Source organism: Hemitrygon akajei, chromosome 32 (assembly GCF_048418815.1).
Source record: "Hemitrygon akajei chromosome 32, sHemAka1.3, whole genome shotgun sequence".
In the NCBI taxonomy this organism is placed as follows: domain Eukaryota; kingdom Metazoa; phylum Chordata; class Chondrichthyes; order Myliobatiformes; family Dasyatidae; genus Hemitrygon; species Hemitrygon akajei.
This window is the reverse complement of record NC_133155.1, coordinates 2,659,613-2,679,532: the sequence shown is the minus strand read 5'-3', so window position 1 is coordinate 2,679,532 and position 19,920 is coordinate 2,659,613. Positions and strand designations below refer to the sequence as shown.

The following is a 19,920-nucleotide window of genomic DNA, read 5'->3' as shown; positions in this document are numbered from 1 at the left end:
AGCAACCAATATGCAAAAGGCAAACTGTGCAATTACAAAAGTCAATAAATAAATATTGAGAACATGGGTTGTGGAGTCTTTGAAAGTGAGTCCATAGGTTGTGGAATCAGTTCAGTGTTGAGATGAGTGAAGTTATCCACATTAGTTCAGGAGCTAGATGACTGAAGGATAACTGTTCTTATGGGTGATATGATAGAGAGAGAGTTTGAGGACTAAAGCAACTTGATCCTTCATGCAGTGACTCTAGATGTTGGGAGAATGGGAATTAATCTGGTACTGTAAATGGCCAATGTATATTTGAAACTACAATGTAACTAAATACCAATTACTGCTGAGCTATACATCAGGAGTCCTTGGAAAAGTAGTTTAAAGTTGGGTTTACTGAGCATGAAAACATTGGGAGGCATTCCAGAGGGTGCCATCACTAAGGCATGTTTGCCATTGGAGGAGTGACAGAAACTGGGGATGGTAAGAATCCAGAGATGGAGGGACAAAGAGGCCCTGGAGGTCAGAGGCTGATGCAGGTGATGGACCTGGACCGAGTAGAGATCATGTAGGGGTGGTGGGAGTCAGTTGGCATAGCTGCATTGAAGAGGAGATGAACGGTATGGATTTAACGTCAACGAGATGGCCCTGATCCCACTGCCTCTGAACTTGGATGGATTAAAGCATGTCAGTCAGAGGGTGGTGAGAGTGTGGGTTGAGCTGCCAGTGCAAGTGGTGCATATGAGCTCGATTTTAACATTTAAGAGAAGTTTGGATAGAATACGTGGATGGTTGGGGAATGGAGGGCTATGGTCCTGGTGCAGGTCGATGGGCATAAGAAGCTTAAATGGTTCAGCACAGACTAGGTGGACCGAAGGGCCGGATTCCGTGCTGAACTTTTCAATGACTCTATATCATTTGCATAGGACAATGGCAAATGGCAAACCGGGGCAGCAAGGGTATGATCGATGAGACGCACTCAACTTCTTCAAGGATGTTGATCTTCTCATTATTACTTTAGTGTTGCAAATGAATGTATATAATCCTGCTGGTTTATGTTCCAGACCCCACGTGGCTCTCCACCAACCTGGGTATTTTAACCTGCATTGAATGCTCTGGGATTCATCGGGAGTTGGGCGTACACTATTCCAGGATACAATCTCTCAATCTCGATGTACTCAGCACTTCTGAACTCTTGGTAAGTTGAATATTTTCTCCACTTCCCCCACCATCAAAAACACCCTGGGTCTTCTCTCCGTTTTCAGTTTTCTGTTAGTTGTCACTCATCACTGAGGCCAGATGTCAAGAAAGTTGCTGCTTTTCAACATTGCTCCTGGCCTAGGGGTGACTGAAAGCATTTTAGAGTCGCAACTCCTGTCAAATGTAGACCACGTCAGAACAACTTTTAAGAGCAAAGTTTGCACAAATGGCAGAGCAATAATGAGTGCTAATATAGACGGAAAGGTATTGGCTTTAACACTGGGGAAAACACATCTGATCTTCAAAGCAGTCTATCAACATCTTTTGTGTTGAACAGAGTTGGGGGAGAGGGAGACTGTTCCCGAATTTTGTGATATAACCAAACAATGGTACCCCTCATGGTGTAACTCTATTTCAATAATATATTGGGTCCATCAGAGTGTGTTGGAAACTGGAATAGTATTACCTACCACCTTTTGAGCTCAAATGGAAAAGTGCTTCCAACTAAACCTTGGCTGATGCAGGATGTCAGCAGATTACTGGACTCTGGGTGCATCGTCTGAAAGCTTGATCCTAGTTGCCTCGCAAACCTGAGGAAATCGGCAGATGCTGGAAATTCAAGCAACACACGCAAAATGCTGGTGGAGTCCTGACAAAGGGTCTCGGCCCGAAACATTGACTGTACTTCTTCCTATAGATGCTGCCTGGCCTGCTGCGTTCCACCAGCATTTTGTGTGTGTTCCTAGTTGCCTGTTTTATTTAAAACTTTATCAGAATTCCTAAACAATTACAAATTTTCAAAAATTATAGCATGGATGGAGCATCAGAGATTTGGTTTAGAATATCCATCTACCAAGCTGTACTAGGCATAAGAGATTCTGCAGATGCTGGAAATCTAGAGCAACACACACAAATTGCTAGAGGAACTCAGTGGCTCAGGAAGCATCTATGGAGGGGAATAAGCAAAGGACATTTGAGCAGAGACCTTCCTGATGAACTCTGATGAAAGGTCTTGGACAAAAATTTTGGCTGTTTATTCCTCTTTTTAGATGCTAACTGACCAGCTGAGTTCCTCCAGCATTTTGTATGTGAAGATGTTCTCAATTCGAGATTGGGTGTAGCAGAATTTAGACAAGGTTGGTCACCTTGGAGAGCTCCAAATGAAAGGTCTTGGTCCAAAAAAATGACTATTTATTCCTCTTTATAGATGCTGCTTGACCCGCTGAAATCCTCCAGCATTTTGTGTGTGTGCTACTTTGGAGAGGACTTGGGTTGGCATGGTGTGAGTTAGTCTGGGAAATGAATTGGCACCTTTTAGGTGTACCTATCTCAGCAAGGAAGCAGATGGGTGGGTTGAGGCACTTTGTAAGTTGTGTTGGAGGGTCCACATAATGTATCTCAAAGGTTAATTGCTGTCTTGCAGTGTCCTCTCCATGTGCCGTTGACCCAGTGTTGTCTTGTTTCATGCAGCTTGCTGTCAATATTGGAAACACAAGATTGAATGAAATCTTTGAGGCAACCCTGCCAACTCAGTGTGGTGTTAAACCCAGTCCAACCAGCGACATGTGAGTACCAAACTAATACTCTGAATGCCTCTACCATTTCTCTTGGCCTTCCCTGCTCCAAGAAGGAAAGCTTCAGCCTCCCTGTATACACTCAGTAGCCACTTTATTAGGTACATCTATACACCTGCTCATTAATGCCAATAACTAATCAGCCAATCATATGGCAGCAACTCAATGCATGCAAACATAGTCAAGAAGTTCAGTTGTTGCTCAGAACAAACATCAGAGTGGGGAAGAAATGTGACCTCAGTGACTTTGGCTGTGGACTGTTTGTTGGTGCCAGGCAGGGTGGTTTGAGAATCTCAGAAACTGCTCATCTAGGATTTTCATGCACAACAGGCTCTAGAGTTTACAGAGAATAGTGAGGAAAAAGCATCCAGTGAGTGGCAGTTCAGTGGGCGAAAACACTTTGTTAATGAGAGAGGTCAGAAGAGAATGGCCAGACTGGTTCAAGCTGACAGGAAGGCAACAGTAACCACGTGCTACAACAGCGGCGTGCAGAAGAGCATTTCTGAAAGCACAACACGTTGATGTTTGAAGCTGATGGGCTACAGCAGCAGAAGACCATGAATGTCCACTCAGTGTCCACTCTATTAGGTAGAGGTGACTAACCAAGTGGACAGTGAGTATATGTGTAATCTCCCATTCCTTGCAAGCGGTCTTGTGAGTCTCCTCTTTATTGCACCTAAAGTCTGCTTGTTTTTACTACTTTGCTTTCCCTTTCCACAATATTCATGGTCGCTCAACAAGGAATCAAATCTGTTACCCGTCCTTTGGCAGTTACCGGTATAGAAATGTTTGTTTTTATGGATTTTCCCGAAGCTGTTGTGTGTTTTCACAGCCTGCTTCTGGGCCTCTGCTTCACTCACTGTGTGTTTTGATGTCACTTGGGTAGAGGAAATAACCACTGGAATTTTAGAAAAGGTATTAGTTGAATTCCTGAGATTTTTTCACACAAGAGGAGATTAAGTGATTTTTGTGCACATGTTGAGAATGAATGTTGGATTTCTTTGTTTCTCCTGATGGGAAGGATTAATTTGAGTTGGGAGGGAGAAGTGGAAATCAGCCACTCTCCATTCTGGGCAGCGTGGTTAACTTGGCAGTCTTCATGCTTATGAATTCTGCATGGGTTCATGCCAATTGTGAATAGGTGACAGGTGAGTCGAAACCGGTTGAAAGTTTTAACGTAGAGCCAAAGGGCTGTTCCTAAATGCTGACTGGAGTTTCAGGAGCAGGAAGGGTGTAATGCGATATTAAACCTAATGTACAAAGCTGTCTTTGATTGTTGCCAAGTCTTTCACCATTGTGCAGTATTGGCACCAGGGTAGTGTAGCGGTTAGCGTGACATTATTACAGCTCGGGGCGGCGGAGTTCGCAGTTCATTCCCGGCGCACTCTGTGAGGAGTCTCCGTATGTTCTCCCCTTGGAATGTGTGGGTTCCCTCTGGGTGCTCCGGTTTCCTCCCACAATCCAGGTAGGTTAATTGTCCTGTGATTAAATTAGGGTTAAATTGGGGTGTTAGGGGTTGCTGGGCAGTGTGCCTTGAAAAACCTGTTGGTGCTGTATCTCTAAGTGATAAAATAATACGTATGTACCCTTGATTGCCTAATGAATGCAGACAGTTACAAAGAAACTGGCGTTCTGCAGCATAATCGTGGCTGCTTTATCTTTCTTGCCCTGTCTCCTCCTCCGTTAGCCACTGGCAAGTCCCAGAAGGCAGGAGAATAAGCGATGTCTTTCTTTTGTCTAAGAAGGACAACAGGGACAATCCTGGCAACTGCAGACCAGTGAATTTGAAGTCAGTGGTAGGAAAATTATTGAAAAAGATTCTGACAGATGGGAATTGGTTGCATTTCGAAAAGCAGGCTTGGTGGGGATAAACATGACGAAGTCTGCAGATGCTGTAGGTCTTCAGTAATGCACACAAGATGCTGGAGAACTCATCAGGTCTGGCGGCATCTATGGAAATGGCTAAACAGTCGACATTTCAGGCCGAGACCCTTCTTCAGGGCTGGAATGGAAGGGGGGAGATGCCGGAATAAAAAGCTGGGCGGTGGGTTGGGGGAGGAGGACTAGCTAGAAGGTGATGGGTGATCCAGGTGGGTAGGAAAGGGAAAGGGCTGGAAAAAAAGGAATCTGATAGGAGAGGAGAGTGGTCTAGAGGAGAAAGGGAAGGAGGAGGGGCACCGGGGAGAGAAGTGAGAAGAAAGTAGTGACTTGTTGGTAAGTAATGGTTGAGCCAATGCTTGCAATCTGTATCGCCCAGGAGGAGCAGACTGCTCACAATGACCCTCAGCGTATTAGTAATACCTTTCTCTGTGTCATGAAGTCAGGGTTCAAGTCCTACCCCAGAGAGGTAAGTAGACAGTGCTTGGAGTATTGCAGTATTGAAGGAGTTGGCTTTTAGGCAGATGAATAAAGAAAGTCTTCCATTAGGATCTTGAATGGAGATTATAGCGGTTCTATGGAACTATGTAGAAAAGTGATGGACTCATTTCTAGATTCCCAGCAGGTACCCTTCATAACATCACATCATCATCAAGTCGATGGTTTGTGAGCCTGTTGTGAGTGAATTATCTGTCACTGAAGATCAGTCCTTGGATCTTGCAGTTTTCTGATCGGCACTAAGCAATGCTAATCTCTGTTTCCTACTTCCATAGGAATGCCCGGAAAGAATATATCACTGCAAAATATGTGGAACACAAGTATGCAAAGAAAGGCGTTTACAAAGGAGGATTTAAATTATTTGAAGCAATTCGGAACAAGGATGTCCTGGCTTTGCTGCAGATGTACGCTGAAGGTGTGGATTTCACTGCACCCCTCACTTTACCAGACGGACAGGTAATTCTTGTAGTGGCTCACCATTTCCTGAGCTTACTTTCTGGAGAACAGTTCAGAGTGCAAAGTAAAATTTTGTTACACACGTCACCACATACAAGCCTGAGATTCTTCTTCCTGTGGGCATACGTAGCAGATCTATAGAAGAGTAGCACTAAACAGGATCAATGAACAATGAACTGTGCAAATACAAATATAAACAGATAGCAATAAATAACAAGAGCATAAAATTACAAGATAAAGAGTCCTTAAAATGAGATCAATGGTTGTGGGAACATCTCAGATGAGTGCAGTTATCCCCTTTTATTCAAGGGCCTGATCGTTAAGGGGTAGTAACTGTTCTTGAACCTGGTGGTGTGAGTCCTGAGGGTCTTGTACCTTCTACCTGATTGCAGCAGTGAAAAAAGAGCACGGCCTGGGTGCTGAGGAACTTTGATGATAGATACTGCTTTTCCATTGTAGTGTTTCATACAGACGTGCTCAATGGTTGGGAGGGTTTTATCTGTGGTGTACTGGGCCGAATCTACTCCCTTGTGTAGGATTTTATGCTCAAAGGCTTTGGTGTTTCCACACTGGGCTGTTATGTAGCCAGTCAGTACACATCTATAGAAGTTTGCCAAGGTTTTCGATGACATGCCAAATCTCCACAAACTCCTGAGGAAGTGGAGGCACTGCCGTGCTTTCTTTGCAATTATATTTATCTGGTGGGTCCAATACAGGTCCTCTGAGATAGTGACACCCAGGTATTTAAAGTTACTCTCCACCTTTGACCTTCCGATGAGTATTGGCTCATGGACATCTGATTTCCTTCTCCTGAAGTCTACAATCAAGCCGCAATAGCTAAGGAGTGAGATTTTCCTGATAGAAGATATTTCTCAAATTCATTTCTTAAAAGAAATCTTTGCCCGTCCATCTATCTCTTGAACTTGATGTTTGCAGCCACGAAACCCAGAACTTTGTCCATTACAAGTTGTCACCTCTCCCTCAGTTTGTTCAGCATGGCAGATTCTGAAGCCTAAATGAAAGAAACAGATAATTTAATTTGAGAGAACAAGTGTCTCACAAAGGCAACATCCATCATTATGGATCCCCATTACTCAGGACATGCCCTTTTCTCATGGCTACCATCAGGGAGGAGGTACCAGAGCATAAAGGCACGCACTCAATGAAGAACAGCTTCTTCCCCTCCAGGTTACTGAATGGACGATGAAGCAACCCATGAAGATTACCTCATTATTTTTGTTCTTTTTGTACTACTTAATTAATTTAATTTTAATAATTTATTTCTTATTGTAATTTATAGTTTTTAAAACATAGAAAAGTACAGCACAGAAAGAGGTCCTTTGGCCCATCTAGTCCATGCTGCACCATTTAAACAGCCTACTCCCATTGTACTGTACTGCTGCTGCAAAGCAACAAATTTCACAACATACTGTATGTCACTGATGTTAAAACTAATTCTCATCATGAGTAAGAACATTTTGTGTGTCGTAAGTCTTGTTTAACGGTTTTCAACTGAAAGATGTATTGGAGTGTAAAGCAGTTTCATCTTCTGTTTTTAAACTTTAGGACCTTGGAGAAATACCGTTGCATCTTGCTGTGCGGTTGGCAGACAGATTGTCGTTGGCTTTGGTTGACTTTCTGATACAGAACGGGTGGGTACTGTTTCTGGTCTGAATTAAACACATCCTCACAGTCAGGAAAGCTCAGCGATGTCTATACTTTTTGAGGAGTCTGAACTGAAGCGAGCTGATCTATGCAGATCGATACTCACGATCCTGTACAGATGAGCCATTGAGGGCATCTCGACGAGCTGCATCACTGTGTGGTACAGAAACTGCACTGCAGCAAACGGGAGGGCCCCGAAACAGGTCGTTGAAACTGCCCAACGCCTCACCGGCACCAGCCTACCCACCATCAAGGGCATATATACAGAACGGTGGCAGGTAAAGGGCCAGTAGCATCGTGAAGGATCCCACACACCCTGCTCAGGGAAGAGGCTACATCCACACCAGGACTACCAGACTCAAAACCAGTTAATTCCCCCCAAGCCGTCACCTCCACCCACTAACCCACCCCACCAACACTTTATACACATGACCTCACCTCACTTTATCTACATACTATCAGTCATAACAGTTACTTGTACATTGTGTTTAATAGGATTGCTTTTATATTACTATCTATTGTTTTTTTGTGTTCTTTATGCTTATTGTGTTTTTTTTCATGCCGCGTCAGATCTGGAGGAACAATCATTCCATTCTCTTTTCCACTCGTGTACTGGTACTAAGTAATTGAGCATTAAGCCGCTGGGCAGAAATGAGGGTCCTCCATCTCTGACTGTCCTTGGCCACATTGAAGGAAGCTTCATTGCTGTTTCTGCAACAGATTTGGTTTACCAATCAGGGTTGTTGGCCCTGAGGCGAGCCCCAAACCTGGAAGACCAGTGGACCACTCAGTCTGCCCTCTACCCTTTGACCTGTTTGGCAGGGGTGACCCTACCAAGAGCCAAAGCATAATGCCCTGACTCCAGCCAACATCGCCCTCCAAGGCACAGAAGCCTCCAAGCCTTATGGCAAGGTTGTGGTCCTCTCGGATGTCGTATGCTGTAATGACAATAAACAACCTTGAATTAGGTGGATTTAGTTTCGTAGATTTTATTGTGAGTTTGAGGGGTAGAGGCCAGAGTTATTGTGTTGTTTTATTTAGATATTTGTTGGAAGCTGTTCCAAGTTAGAGGACCTCTCCTGAGCTCTGATTGTTGCCATCAGCACCAGATGCTGAACCATGATGTTCATGCATCTAATCAAAAACATGTACTTTATTTGTAACATCTCCCTATTGTATTCAGTCTAAATACTGATTACATTCATTGCAGTAAGCAATGGATGTTGGCTTGGCCAACCTCGAGGGTGTGAGGTTCTAGTAAAACGCAGCCTAGAGATTTGACTCAGATGCCTCAGCTCTGCCTGTCTGAAGTAGTTTTGTAACATTCCCTCAGGGGTGGCCTCGATGTGAAGACGGCCGAGGGTAACACTGCCCTCCATTACTGCTGCCTGTACAATAAAACCGAAAGCCTGAAGCTGTTACTGAAGGGAAAAGCTAGCACGCAGATCGGTAAGGCCCGAAAGGAGGCTGATTGAAGTGTAATTTCACTGACTTCACCTAAGGCTATTCCTTTTCACTTCTCTCATCTCCTTTTAGGCTTTAAAAGCCACCTCTGATAAGCTAATCTCTTTGAGTGTTTAAATGCAATGTTGTATTTCCTGTGAAGTATCTTCAGCTGTTCTGCAATGATAAAATTCTTGTATGAACGATAGACTCTTTTCTGCTGTGGAGCTTTGCCTCAAAGACCCTGGACCTCCTCCTTCCATCTTTCTTTTCGATAGTTCACATGGCTTTTTCAGGTCCAGCCACATCGTAATAACATCTTGTTGTCAGAGCCAAATCGGGACAAGGAGTTGGACCATCCTCATTGTGATCACCAGGCAGCATGTATGGAAAAGAGTAAACTGTCGATGGTTCAGGCTGAGACCCTTCATCAGGACTTTGAAGGGTCTTGGCCCGAAATGTCGATTTACTTCTTCATTTCCTTAGATTTTGCCTGACCTGCCGAGTTCCTCCAGCATTTTGTGTGTGTGTGTTGCTTTGGATTTCCAGCACCTGCACACTTTCTTGTGTAAGTGTGATAAACATCTTGTTGTCAGAACCAAATTGGACCAAAGAGTTGCCTTTATACACCAAAATGAATTTGGGCCCCCTTCTGGCTTAATAGTATGTATGTATCTCACAAAAATGAGATCTGAAGTAAAGATCATATTCTTCTGTAAAGCTTTCCAGCTCACCTCTCCTCTTGTCCCCACTTCATTCTGATTTCCTTGTTATAAGCCTTTAATCAGATTTTGCTGAGTTTGGTTTCTTCCCTGAGTTTTTTAAAAAAATCACTCTTTGAAATTTTCCATTACTCTGTGCACACCTTGTTTTTGTGGGGAGAAGATTTCTACTAATCTTCAGGTTCCCTGACTAGTCTATCCCTAATTTTCCCATTTCTCCTTGTTCTGACCAGTCTATCCCTAATTTTCCCATTCCTCCTTGTTCTGACCAGTCTATCCCTAATTTTCCCATTCCTCCTTGTTCTGCATTCTTGTCACTAGAGAAGTGTTTATTTTCAAAAGTTCACTTATTATCAAAGTATACGACTTGAAATTCTTCTTCTCCATCTGTGAGTGAGTGTGTACCTGTCTCTTCCAATTGAGTCTTTTAATCATCTGAAACAACTCAGTCAAGGTACCTGTCAGCATGTGAGCGTGGTTTTGTACAACGTATCCTTGCTGTTTATTGATCGTTTTTGCTCTGGTACTGTTCAGAGTGGTAGGGTGGTGATGCGTCTCTATGAAAGGAGGTGTAAAGCACTCTTTCCCTCTGCTAGCCTACAAGTCATCTTCGGGCAAGGTGTAGCGCTTGCTTATCACCCCCCCCTCCCCAATCAGGGTTATGTGAAACCACAGGAGCTAGTGGTGGATGGCTGTATGAGCAGCTGGTGCATATCACAAACCCTGTTATGTGACTACTGCCGCCAGGCAGACAATCTCTGAAGAGTATTGATAATGGTTGGGGGTCACCTGTCTTGTAAAGACACTGCCCAGAAGAAGACAATGGCAAACCATTTCTGTAGAAAAAGTTGCCAAGAGCATTCACGGTCATGGAAAGACCATGATCACCCACGTTATACAACGTGGCACAGAATGAATGGAAGAATAAAAACACTAAAATACAACTGCAGATGCTGTGGATCAAAGAATACATACACGACGCTGGAAGAACTCAGCAGGTCAGGCAGCATCCGTGAGAAAAGAGTAGCAAACGTTTCGGGTCTGATGAAGGGTCTCGGCCCAAAACGTTGGCTACTCTTTTCTCACGGATGCTGCCTGACTTGCTGAGTTCTTCCAGCATCGTGTATGAATGGAAGAATGCTCTGAGGGACCTGTGTTTAGAACACTCGCAGGCCCGTTGTTCACCATCGTTAAACTTGTACCTAAAGCAAAACAAACAGCACAACCAAGCAAAGCTGTGACAGATGGACTCCAATATAAACGGCCATTTCTGTTTCCAGAGCTGAAAATCATGCCAAAAGAATCTAAGATAGAATTAGATACAGCCATTCAGCTTTCCAGCCTGTCCACTGTTCGCTTGGATTATGGATGACAAATCCATCTTCCTGGCTCTTTCCTGTTTCCCTTTACCCTCTTGTCCAACACCTATCAGTAGGGGAAGTTCAGGCGAAAACTAAGATTGCCATGAAGTGATTATGAAGCAGGGAGTTATGGGAAGGGAGAGGCAGTGGGATGCTGGGATTTGTTGAAGCTAATTAACTCCAGTAAAGAGACAGGGTGAGAAGAGTTCATGAAACACCTGTTGAGAACAGAACACACGTAGCTATCTCCCTTATTGTGTGCAGGCCCCATGTAGGAAACTATCAATGTTGGATTATGGTCTGGGATTGTGTGACTTGACTAATGCCTCTTGGTTTTTTTCCTGTTTGTAGGTAATCTGGTTGGAGAAACTGCCTTGGACATTGCGAAGAAGTTCAACCATACTGGTTGTGAGGAACTGGTATGGTTTTAGAGGAAAAGTAATAATCCTTTTTAAGCTCATCATAACGGGCTTGAAGCAGACATTGAACTGTTGTGTGCCTCTTGCTTACAGATTGATCAAGTGCTGGCAGGGAAGTTCAGTCCTTTTGTTCATGTGGAGTATGAGTGGGTTATGCATCAAGATTATGTTTATGACAGTGAGGAGGACATGGATGAAAGGGTAACGTATCCTGGCTTCTGTTTCTGTCTTTACCAACTGTCCTTTGACTCAGTGTCCGTACCTCTGCTGCAATTCTGCATTTGTAATGGACAGCCACCTTGGTGAAGGATATGAAGGCATTCTAAAGGTGAATCTCCTAGAGGAGATTCTGTATAGTGGGATGTGAGGCTTAAAGTGTGTGAAGATTTTCCTCTTGGAGAACAGACAGTTCAGAGAACATTTGGTGAATATTAGGAGAACATATCGAAATCATGAAAAGTATCAGTGGAATTGATAGATTCCTCGCATTTCCACTGGCCTGTTGCTGTAAGATGTTGGTTTAAACTCAAAATGGAGTGATGTGACAAGTACTCCCCTGGGCAGCATAGTAGTATGGTGGTTAGCACTATGCTTTACAGTACAGGTGACCTGGGTTCAATTCCCGCTGCTGCATGTAAGGGGTTTGTGGGTTTCCTCTGGGTGCTCTGGTTTCCTCCCATCGTCCAAAGATGTACCAGTTGGGAGGTTAATTGGTCATTGTAAATTCTCCCATGATTAGGCTAGGGTTAAATCGGGGGGGGGGGGGGGGTTGCTGGGTGGCATGGCTCGAAGGCCAGAAGGGCTTATTCCATGAGGTATCTCAATAAATATATAAAATAAATAAAATTCTAGAAAGGTTGGTGGAAGCAGGTTCATTGGCGACCTTGGATATGTGGAGAGGAAGATTTTCTGATAATGTCCTTGCAGTGGAGGGAGAATGAATTAAACAGCTCTATTAAAAAAACACTGGCATATACTGTTTATGACAGGATATTTGCTCCCCTTCTCTGCTGCCTGATTCTATGAGTATCATATGGAAGGATGAGGCTTCCTCTTTTAATGTCTTAAACAAAACACGGCATCCTAGAAAGGCCCCAAGTTTGAATTACTCTTATCCAAAGTTCAAAGTTCATTTGCAGTTGACCAGACTGTCAAAACAGATTGTTATAAAGCTACTAAATCAGTATCTCTTTAAATGAACTGGCCCTAATAAAAAAGTGCATCCTTTTTTTAGATGATTAATACACCCCTTATTGATTTTTTTTCAGCAGGACATAGAAAGAATTGGAAACAGAATTTTAACTTGGCCAATAGGTTGATGCCCCCCTGCCCAATCTATGTAGTGTTCCAGAAGGCTGCACTGCTGAAGATGCTAAGTTCTAGATGTCTTAGAGAGGAATTAAAAAAATTTCAGGAATTATTTTGTTCAGGGTGAAAGAATTTGCCCTGGAGTCCCAGCAAAATGTCTCCCAGTGGGATCTTGTGAATTGCCTGTGGCACTGTCTGAATCACAATTGTGATTATACTTGAGTTTTGCTGGTTATAAAATCTGGGGTGTCCTAGGATAGCATGGTAGGGTAGCGGTTAGGGCAACACTATTACGACACCAGCTTCCCCGGTTTAATTCTGGCCCTGTCTGTAGGATTTCCCCTGCAATGGTGTGGTTTTCCTCCTGTTACCCCACATTCGTAAGGTGTACTGGTAGTAGGTCAGTTGTTCACATGGGTGTATTTGGGTAGCACCAGCTCACTGGGCTGGTAGGGCCTGTTAACGAGCTGTATCTCTAAATTAAAAAAATCAAGGCATTGCATTGATGATGGGCTATGATTCTTGGGTACAAGATTGTCCTTGTATCCTCTTACACACCTTTGCAGTTTCCTAACTTGCTTCTATTCCCATTTATCCATCACTCCTATGCTCACTGGCCTAAATTTGCTTCTGATTAATCAGTGCCACAATCTTTAAAAATCCTTCTGTATGATGTTTACTGGCCTCACTCCATCCTGCTTTTTGAGAGTTGTAAGACCAGAGGGGATGACACAGATATCAGCCCTACTCCAGTGCACCTGCTGTTACCAGTTGTGTCTTCAACAATGGAGGCATCACTCTGGGAACCCGTTCCTGACACCTCCACTTCCAGCTTTAAGATTTTCTAAAGAGCCTTCGCCTCTGAATGAGAATCAGAATCAGGTTTAATACTGCTGGTGTAGGTCATGAAATTTGTTGCTTTGTGGCAGCAGTGCCTGGATGCTGGGAAGGTTAGTGTCCATGATGGAACTGGCTGAGTTTACAACCTTCTACAGCTTTTTCCAATCCTGTGCAGTGGCCCCTTCATACCAGACAGTGACACAACCAGTTAGAATGCTCTCCACAGTACATCTTGCAAGAGCCTTTGGTGACAGACCAATTCTCCTCAAACTAGTGATTGTCATGCCTTCTGTTTAATTGCATCAGTACAGTGAACCCAGAATAGATCCTCAGAGAAGTTGACCCCCAGGAACTTGAAACTGCTCACCCTTTCCACTTCTGATCCCTCGATGAGGACTGATGTGTGTTCCCTCGACTTCCTCTCCCTTAAGTCCACAATCACTTCCTTGTTCTTACTGACATTGAGTGCATGTCTGTTGCTGTGATACTACTCAATCAGTTAATCCATCTCACTCCTGTGCACCTCCAAAACAAGGTTTTTAGCATCGTCTTTCCTGTTGTGTGCTGGTGCTAGGCTTTGATAATGCAATATAAAGCACTCTGGATTGTTTTACAAGGTAAAGATGCTCTACATACTCAAATTATTCTTTTGTTACTGTATTAACTTTAAAAGGAAAACCACAGGACCAGCACAGATTTTCTGTTCCTTGCGGTAGGTGAACAAGTGCTGCCCTCTGGTGGTAATATGCTATCCAGTGCAGACCTGTTTATGAATGAAGAACTCGGATGAACTTTGTAGATCAGGAATCTTCCTTGCTGATGCACTTGCCGATTTTCTAACCTATTGAATGTAATTTTATTAATGTTCCAAAACTTAAAGTTCACTTTTTTTATACGATATCACACAGTAACTCTCAATAAACCTTGTAATGTTGAATCTGATCAAGTTATCACACATACTCTATGTCATGAAATTGGTTTTGTAGCAGCGGTACAGTGCAATGCATTAAAAAACTATAAATTACAGTAAGAACTATATAAATACAAGTTGTGCAAAATGAGAGCAAAATATCACTACAGCGTGGAACATGTCATTTCCGGTCCTTCGAGCCACGTACCCCAGCAAACTCTGAAAACCCCGATTTAACCCTAATCTAATCACGGGACAACTTACAATGACCAATTACCTAACTTGGTATGTCTTTCTGTGGGAGGAAACTGGAGGACCCAGAGAAAACCCACACCTTCCATGTGGAAGACATACAGAGACTCCTTATAGAGGACACCAGGATTGAACTCTGACAGTCCAGCTGTAATAGCATCGTGCTACCCATTACACTACCATGGCAACTGTGGTGAATCTTTAGGCCTAGGGGGCTGTGCCTGCTCAGTTGTTAGGTACTGAGGTTTTTGGATACAGCAATATGGGAAAAATTGAAACTGAGGTAGAGAATTAGCTTTGATCTTTCCAAATGTTGTTTGCTGCAATTGTTTGCATGATTTTTATTTTTTTTCTTTCTCTTGTGCATCGAGTGTTGGTCTTTCATTTTTATTATTTTTTTTCTTTAATTGGGTTCTTTTGGGTTTCTTGCTTTGTGGCTACCCGTGAGCAAGCAAATCTCAAGGTTGTGTAATTTATACATCCGTTGATAATAAATGAAGTGAAATGAAATGATAGAGAAAGCTTGAGACATGGAACTGTTTCAGTTTATACTATTTGCCTTTCTGCTCCCCACATTCACAACACCTGTCTTTACCTCAGGTTAGTCCTTCACAAAGATCTTTCAAATCCAGTGGCCTCAGCCAACTCTCGCCGAGCTCTTCAAGCACTTCAGTATTTTCTTCACCGTTTATCAGCCCCAGCTCGTCTGGCTCTAAGAAGGAAAGATGGAGTTTTGCCGGCTCTAATATCGTGAATGAGACGTATGGGGCACTGGTCCTTCCTCCTAAAACGGCAGCTCAGTCTCCATCGTCTGACACCACTCCACCGCCACTGCCGGTCAAGACCTTCACCAGGGGTGAGTGCCCAGCATTGTGGAATGAATGGACAACCTGGGCTGTAAACGCCATCTTGGGAATCTGAGTATGAATGTGTCTCTGGTGATAGTCACTCAGCTGGTCCTGGTCTCATTTGTAGCATTCGGTCCATTCTCTATGTGAGCTCACCTGTCTTTCCTTGGGCTCTCCCCATCAACATGTTCTGTTCTGCCTTCCATGATGGTTTGCTTTCCTCTGACAATTTCTATTCTAAATGCCCCCTCCCCCCAACTCCTCTGTGTGGCAGCACATTTACTCTCCAGGAACTTGCCTCTGAATTTTCTAATGGATTGATTGGTGATGACTATAGTAGGTTAGATCCTGCTTCATCTGGCTCGCATCTCCTGTGAACTAGCCCCCTCACTTTAAATGCAACCCTCTGGTATTAGATGATTTGAAACTAAGAAACGTATTCAAGGGTCTTGGCCTGAAACGTCGACTGTTTACTCTTTTCCTTAGTTGCTGCCTGGCCTGCTGAGTTCCTCCAGCATTTTGTGTGTGTAGCTTGGATTTCCAGCATCTGCAGGTTTTCTCATCTTTAAATATATTGCTTGTCTATTCTATCTATGCTTCTCATAATCTTAGTTTCATCAAGTCTTTTCTCAGCCTTGGAGAAGACAACACAAGTTTGTCCAACAACTCCTGATAACGCATGTCCTCTAATCTAGCCAGCACCTTGCCTCCATCTGCGCCTCCAGCTGCACTTGCTTTTTGAGGCTCTGAACGTACTATTTTTGCTTGTTCAAGACAACCTTCAAGCTTGCTCTGCTGAAGATTAGATATAGAGGATTCAAAGCATTGTGTTCCTCTTTCAGCTGGATCCACAGATGGTCAGAACAGACGTGGCTCCTCGTCTCCCGGGAATAGTCCTGTGCATCTCCTGACTCCACCTGCAAAAGCTCTGGGTAATCGATCCTTTCACTCCAGATATTCTTCTGTTTCTAACCAGGATATGGAGCAGGTGGAACATTTCAGATACTGAAATGAAACAAAAGAGAACTTAGCATTTAAAAAAAAAATGGAATTAGAAATTGAACAGGACCGACCCTTTGACTCACAATATTGTTCTGATCTATATTAAACCATAATTAAATGCCTTACTAAACATTCTGCCTACACTCTGCCCTTATACCTTCACTCTTTGCACACTTGTGTACCCATCTAAGAAATGCCTCCATTATACTTACCTCCATTGTTACCTCCACTATCCCTGGCAGTGCATTTTAACATCCACCACCTTCTGTGTGTAAGCAAAAACTTGCTCCACACATCTCCTTTGAACTTGTGCCCTCTTACCTTAAATACCCGCCCTGTAGTATTGGACATTCTGACAGTGAGAAGGATATATTGACTGTGCGCTCATATCTTACAAACTAACAAGCTTTCTTTCAGTCTCAGAGAAAACAACACAAGTTTGTCTGACCCCTCGTTGTATAGCACCCTGGGCAGCATGCTGGGAAACCTCTTCTGCACCCATTCCAAAGCCTCCACATCCTTCCTGTAGTGGGGTGGCCAGATCTGCAGCTTTCTTTCTGATATTTCCTGGTTGTCTCTGGCCTCAACCAACATGTTAAGACGGAGCAGCATTTAAACCACAGGCTGGCTATTCAGTGGGCCCAAAGTACAGGTGCTGATGCTCTATCCACGCTATCCCATTATTTAAGTGAATTTGCAGTGCGAGTTTAGCATTGTGACCTCTGACCCTGCTCTTTGTGCTGATCGTGTCAGGGCTCAAGCTGCTGTCTGGATGACCGGCCGGAGATAAAGTCACCCACAGTTTAATGTCGGCTTTTGTATTCCCCTCACGTAAGGTGGATTGAGAAATGCATTGAGGATTATTGACCCAGGCCTGCTGTAAATCCCATAGATTTTCCAAGATTGAGAGCAACTAGACATTTATTAGATGAGGGTATCAACTCAAAATCCAACAGAGGGAACTTAGGTGGAAACATCTGATGATCTTTTTTCTCTCTAGAAGAAGTCTGTGAGTTTCTATTTGTCAATTGGAGCTCTCAAGACTTGAGGTTGATTGTGTTGGGGGTAGGGGTTATGGAACAAAGACAGGTAAATGGAGTTAAGGTGAGATAAATAGATTGAACGTTAGTGGGACAACATAGATGAGGGGCTGAAGGGCCTGATTTATAGGTGTTAGATGTCTTATGTTACTGAAAATCTTAAGATTCTTGTCACATGGAAATCTGTGTCAGTGATTGACACCAGTTTTGATTTATCTTTGTTTTCCATTAGGTCGTCCTGACTTGCCTTGGAGACATTCTGTTGATGGGTCCACTGAGGCATTGAGCTCTCTGACCAAGTCGAGTTCTCAGAAAAGATTCTCCCATCACTGGGTTTCCCAGACATCAGTGGATCTGCCAGACTGCAAGAGACAGGAGTTGCCGGGTGAAACATCTCTTCAGAACTCAGAGCAGCAGCCCCCTCCAATGCCCCCAACATCCCTGCATGAGTCGCAAGTAGCAGTGAGGTAGGAAGCTCCCCTTTCACCAGACTAATCACTGAGGCTTCGCCGCCTGACTTCTGCCCTGGCTGGTCAACTGTGACATCATAGCTGTACGTTTGACGCCGATGGGAAATGGAGTTGAAAATATGTGGTTTAGTTCCTATAATGGAGGTTGTGTTCCTAGTGCACTAGAATATAAAAGCAAGGATGTAATGCTGAGGCTTTATAAGGCATTGGTCAGACTGCACTAGGAGTACTATGAGCAGCTTTAGGCCCTGTATCTAAGAAAGGATGTGCTGGCATTGAAGAGAGCCCAGAAGGAGGTTCACGAGAATGATTCCAGCAATGGAAGGGTTAACATATAATGAGCATTTGATGGCTTTGGGCCTGTACTGTCTGGAACTTAGATGAACAAGGGGGAATCTTATTGAAACCTATCAAATGTGGAAAAGCCTGGATGTCGATATAGTGGGGAAGTCTAGGACCAGAGGGCACACACTCAGAATAGAGGGACACCCTCAGACCACAGGGACACCCATTTAGAACGGAGGTGAGGAGGCAAATCTTTAGCCAGAGGGTGGTGAGCCCGTGGAATTCACGGCAGTGGAGGCCAAGTCATTGGCAGAGTTTGATAGATTTTTGATTAGTAAGGGCGTCAAAGATTACGGGGAGAAGGCTGGAGAATGGAGTTGAGAGGGAAAATAAATCAGCCGTAGTGATGCCTGGCGTTGTGAACTTCAGTTCTGAATGCTGTTTGCTTGTTTAATTGTTTGCACGGTATGTGTTTTATCTCTCTGCACGTTGCATGTTCGATGCTCTTTTGTTTTACTGGATTCTGTTGGCGTTCTTTGTTTTGTGGCTGCCTGTCAGGAGACAAATCTCAGGATGTATAAAAATGCATACTTTGATAATAAAAAGTACTTTGAACTTTGGATTCAGACATTATGGAATGGTGGAGTCAACTCTGGCCCGAATAGCCTAATTCTGCTCCCATGTTCTTTGGTCTTGTGCTGTTGTGCTTTTCCTTGTAAGTTGTGGAAGTTTTATTGTTGTTTTTTGCTTCATAAACTATCGACATGAGGGGAAAGAAATGCTCTAAGTAACTTGACATCACAATTTCACTGAGGGCTCTTGATCATAAGGTTACTTTGAGCAGAACTGTGTGTCTGAAGATTCTGGGTTGTGCACCGACATGGGAAATTCAGTGGAAGACGTGGCAGTAACGGTGAAAAGCCTTTTGTCTGAGTTTTTGATTGTTGTGTGATAACCTGGGCATTTTGTCCTCCAGCATTTTGTATGTGGTATTCAGCAACTGGTGAGAACATTATTAGGCAGATCAATGGATTACAGTCCACATCAAGTGGCCCTGGTGCATGTGGTCCCTGCTGCAGGTAGGCACAGTGCTCCTGCTCCTGGGGGTATGCCATTTCATTGTCTGGGAGCTGAAGACCTGATTTCTTTGCAGGGCTTTGTTGAGCTTCTGATTGGCCAGGTTGTGACCTGGGCAACACTTGAAGTGTTTCAGGCCCTTGCAGTCCTACTCAGGTGGCGGGGTAGAAATACGCACCTACCAAAGGAGGTGTAAGGTGCTCCTTCTCTCCGTTAGTCTGCAGGTCACCCTGGGCCGAGGTGTAGCACTGGCATAGCCCCCCCCCCCCCCCGGAGTAGGGACACATGTAGCCATGGGAGCTGGAGGTGGATGGTTGTATGAGCAACTGGTGCACATCACAAGTCCTGGTTATGTGTCCACTGATGCCAGGCAGACAATCTCTGAAGAGTATTGATAATGGCTGGGGTCACCTGTCTTGTAAAGACACTGCCCTGTAGAAGGCATTGACCCACATAAAGAGTCCTAGAACAGTTGTCCAAATTCCTAGTCTAGGTGACTGGTTCTAAAGAGTATCTTCAGGAAGAGAGAAGCTGCACTTTAGGGAGGGAATTCCCTGTTTGGCTGTTTGTAGTACAGAACTGATTACTAATTTCAGTCAACAACACACACAAAATGCTGGTGGAACACAGCAGGCCAGGCAGCATCTATAGGGAGAAGCGCTGTCGACATTTCAGGCCGAGACCCTT

The 19,920-nt window shown here is 43.9% G+C and overlaps 1 protein-coding gene across 1 annotated transcript in view; it reads left to right on the top strand.

Annotated features, from left to right (window-relative positions):
* The window catches only part of LOC140719622 (arf-GAP with SH3 domain, ANK repeat and PH domain-containing protein 2-like), a 111,780-nt gene that overhangs the window by 81,106 nt on the left and 10,754 nt on the right, over positions 1-19,920 (top strand). The window contains exons 15-24 of the mRNA XM_073034352.1: positions 1,050-1,183; positions 2,656-2,750; positions 5,411-5,591; positions 7,158-7,243; positions 8,590-8,705; positions 11,134-11,201; positions 11,295-11,402; positions 15,112-15,367; positions 16,202-16,291; positions 17,634-17,868. Of these exons, the coding sequence (XP_072890453.1) occupies positions 1,050-1,183; positions 2,656-2,750; positions 5,411-5,591; positions 7,158-7,243; positions 8,590-8,705; positions 11,134-11,201; positions 11,295-11,402; positions 15,112-15,367; positions 16,202-16,291; positions 17,634-17,868 (1,369 nt within the window). The remainder of the gene's footprint in view (positions 1-1,049; positions 1,184-2,655; positions 2,751-5,410; positions 5,592-7,157; positions 7,244-8,589; positions 8,706-11,133; positions 11,202-11,294; positions 11,403-15,111; positions 15,368-16,201; positions 16,292-17,633; positions 17,869-19,920) is intronic.